This window comes from Trichinella spiralis (assembly GCF_000181795.1).
Source record: "Trichinella spiralis strain ISS 195 chromosome Unknown Scfld3521, whole genome shotgun sequence".
NCBI classification, from domain to species: Eukaryota; Metazoa; Nematoda; class Enoplea; order Trichinellida; family Trichinellidae; genus Trichinella; species Trichinella spiralis.
The window spans coordinates 1-2,326 of record NW_003530460.1 but is presented as its reverse complement, the minus strand read 5'-3'; the positions used below and the strand labels follow the sequence as shown (position 1 = coordinate 2,326).

The 2,326-nt window shown below is 41.6% G+C and overlaps 1 protein-coding gene across 1 annotated transcript; it reads right to left on the bottom strand.

Moving 5' to 3' along the window:
* Positions 1 to 417: 417 nt before the first annotated feature.
* On the bottom strand, positions 418 to 2,210 carry Tsp_13311 (PDZ domain protein; the record flags this gene model as incomplete). Its single annotated transcript, XM_003367878.1, has 7 exons — positions 418 to 531; positions 601 to 816; positions 912 to 1,025; positions 1,085 to 1,201; positions 1,304 to 1,477; positions 1,808 to 1,822; positions 1,938 to 2,210. Coding segments are annotated over 7 exons (1,023 nt in total), but the record flags the coding sequence as incomplete, so codon positions are not given.
* Positions 2,211 to 2,326: the final 116 nt, after the last annotated feature.

Below are 2,326 nucleotides of genomic sequence, written 5' to 3'. Positions count from 1 at the left end.
GTCGCCCTGTTGCTGCTCAATTCGTGTCAAACTTCTGCAATTTTTTAACAAATGGCAAATTTTCGGGTTGCAAACCATCGGGCGGCGATCGCAGGCGACGTTCTCTGCCGTGGGTCCGTTGCTTGGACTTGGCGTCGGTATTTTCGACGGCGAACGGTGCTTTTCATTCCAAAGAATACCAGACGAACCGTCGTCGTGAACCGGCAGCGAACCGGGTTTTCTTCAGCGACGAAAAAAATATTAAAATCACTCATATAATAAACAATATGCCATTGGGCTTACTATCAGTTTGATGTTCGGTTTCGGAGCAACCGGTGGGGGCATTTCCATCGACTTTGTCATCGATTGCGCAGCTAAACAATAACTGTCCAGTTAACAATACTGAGAAATGACTGTGTGTCACACGGGACACGACAATCAACAACGATTTTGCATACTGTCGTCATTGTTTTCCGCAACGCTTCGCTCCTCGTATACAGAAGCCGAAATTATTTTACGCGGTACTGTCGAAACAACCGGTGATAGATTCACCTAAACGCAGATAAACAAAAAAGTAAAAACTTTTTTCTTTTCCTTCTTTCCATGCACAAAATCACTCACCTCTTCTTTAGTAGAGCCAGGTGCCGAAAATGAATCAGCAAAGTGTACCGGGTTGAGACCATCGCATACTGTAACATGCAGATGAGAGCCAGCAGAGGCAAGAATTTCGGCAGCCTGTTGCAATGTGATGCCAAGAAAAGATTTGTTGTTCACTTCCAAAATTCGAGTGCCAACAGTCAAACGACCGTCCTTGGCTACCGCACCGCCGGGATGAATCTTGAATGAAGAACATGAAAAAGCATCACTGCGCACCGTCAATTTATGTGAATTGGAAAAGCGACAAGTTTGTACAGATTGAAAAATACGCATACCTTTGAAATGAATATACCTTCATCCAGTGGATCAAATGGATGCACAGAACTGTTGACACCACCGCTAACTTCCATACCGAGAGATTCGTCACCTAGCCTAGTCAACGTGAACTCCTAGAAAAAAAGTAATAATTAAATAATTATATCTCGAACACAGCAAATCGTCAAGTTACTCTCAAACTAGGCGGCAAAGGGTCGTGGCGCACTTTCAACTTCACCTCGCTAGTAGCAGCCATCAAAAAAGCTACAGTTTCGTGATGCGTTGCCATCGTAACGCCTTTTCCATTAACCTGGGAAAATGGAATACAGGACAGCAAATCGTCATTTTACAAATAAATAATTATCATTTGTGATGATTGATAATTTGATCCAAAACCCCTCCCCCCACTCACTGCCAAAAGACGATCTCCAAGCCTCAATTTGCCAGTCTTTCCGGCCGGACCGTCCGGAACAACTTTGGAAATAAAAACACCAGGCTCTGAGCCACCAAACGGATGACAAGAGTGATCAGTACCTCCGACGATGCTCAATCCAAGTGCATTACCGGTCTTTATCACGCACACTTCCTGCAACAAAGTAGCAAAGCTTTAAAATGATCTATTTTTAAGGCAAAAAAGAAGAAGAAAAAGAAAAATTCAATCACAAATAAAATAATCAATAATTTGTATGGAATACAAAGTGAAAAGATGCTCAGAAAAAAAAACAACAATTTTGAAACAAGATCAATATTAATAATTCTTATTATATATAATTATATTTAAAAAAAAGAAACAGCAACAATTATCTTGAAATAAAATTTCAACATATACCACTGCTAACTACCCGTTTAATGAATGATAATGAAGATAATTTCAGGGGAAGAGAGAAAAAAAAACCTCACGTCAGTCATAAATTACCAACCACTCTATCGTCTGAAATTAACTCTAAATGATTACCATATTACAAACAAGCAGACACAAACAAATATGAATATATATATTTTTTTACTGTAAGAGCAAAAATGATCAAGCAAAAGTCTGCGCTTACTTCGATCTCATTTTCTCGGATTGGTTCAACAGAAGAAGAACCAGCAGTAGTGGTGTTGGTATGTGGTTGATGGGACGATGGGGCCATCCTGCGATCTGTGGACAACATGGACGGCAACGCCTGGGACGGTGCCGTGGCAGCTGGAGAACTGCTTGCCGAGCAAGGATTGTTGGCTTTTTCACGCTGAACCACCAGCAACACCTCATTGCTGCAACCAGTCAACAAATACACGGCCTGATCGTGTCTTGCATTGATCATATTAACGCCGTTGATCTGCAAAAAAAAAAAACAATGCCCAACTTTCACCAACACAGACAGGCAGACTGAGCGAGGGAAAAATGAAAATACCGAAAGCCCTCGATCACCGAACACGCATTTGGCGTCTCGAT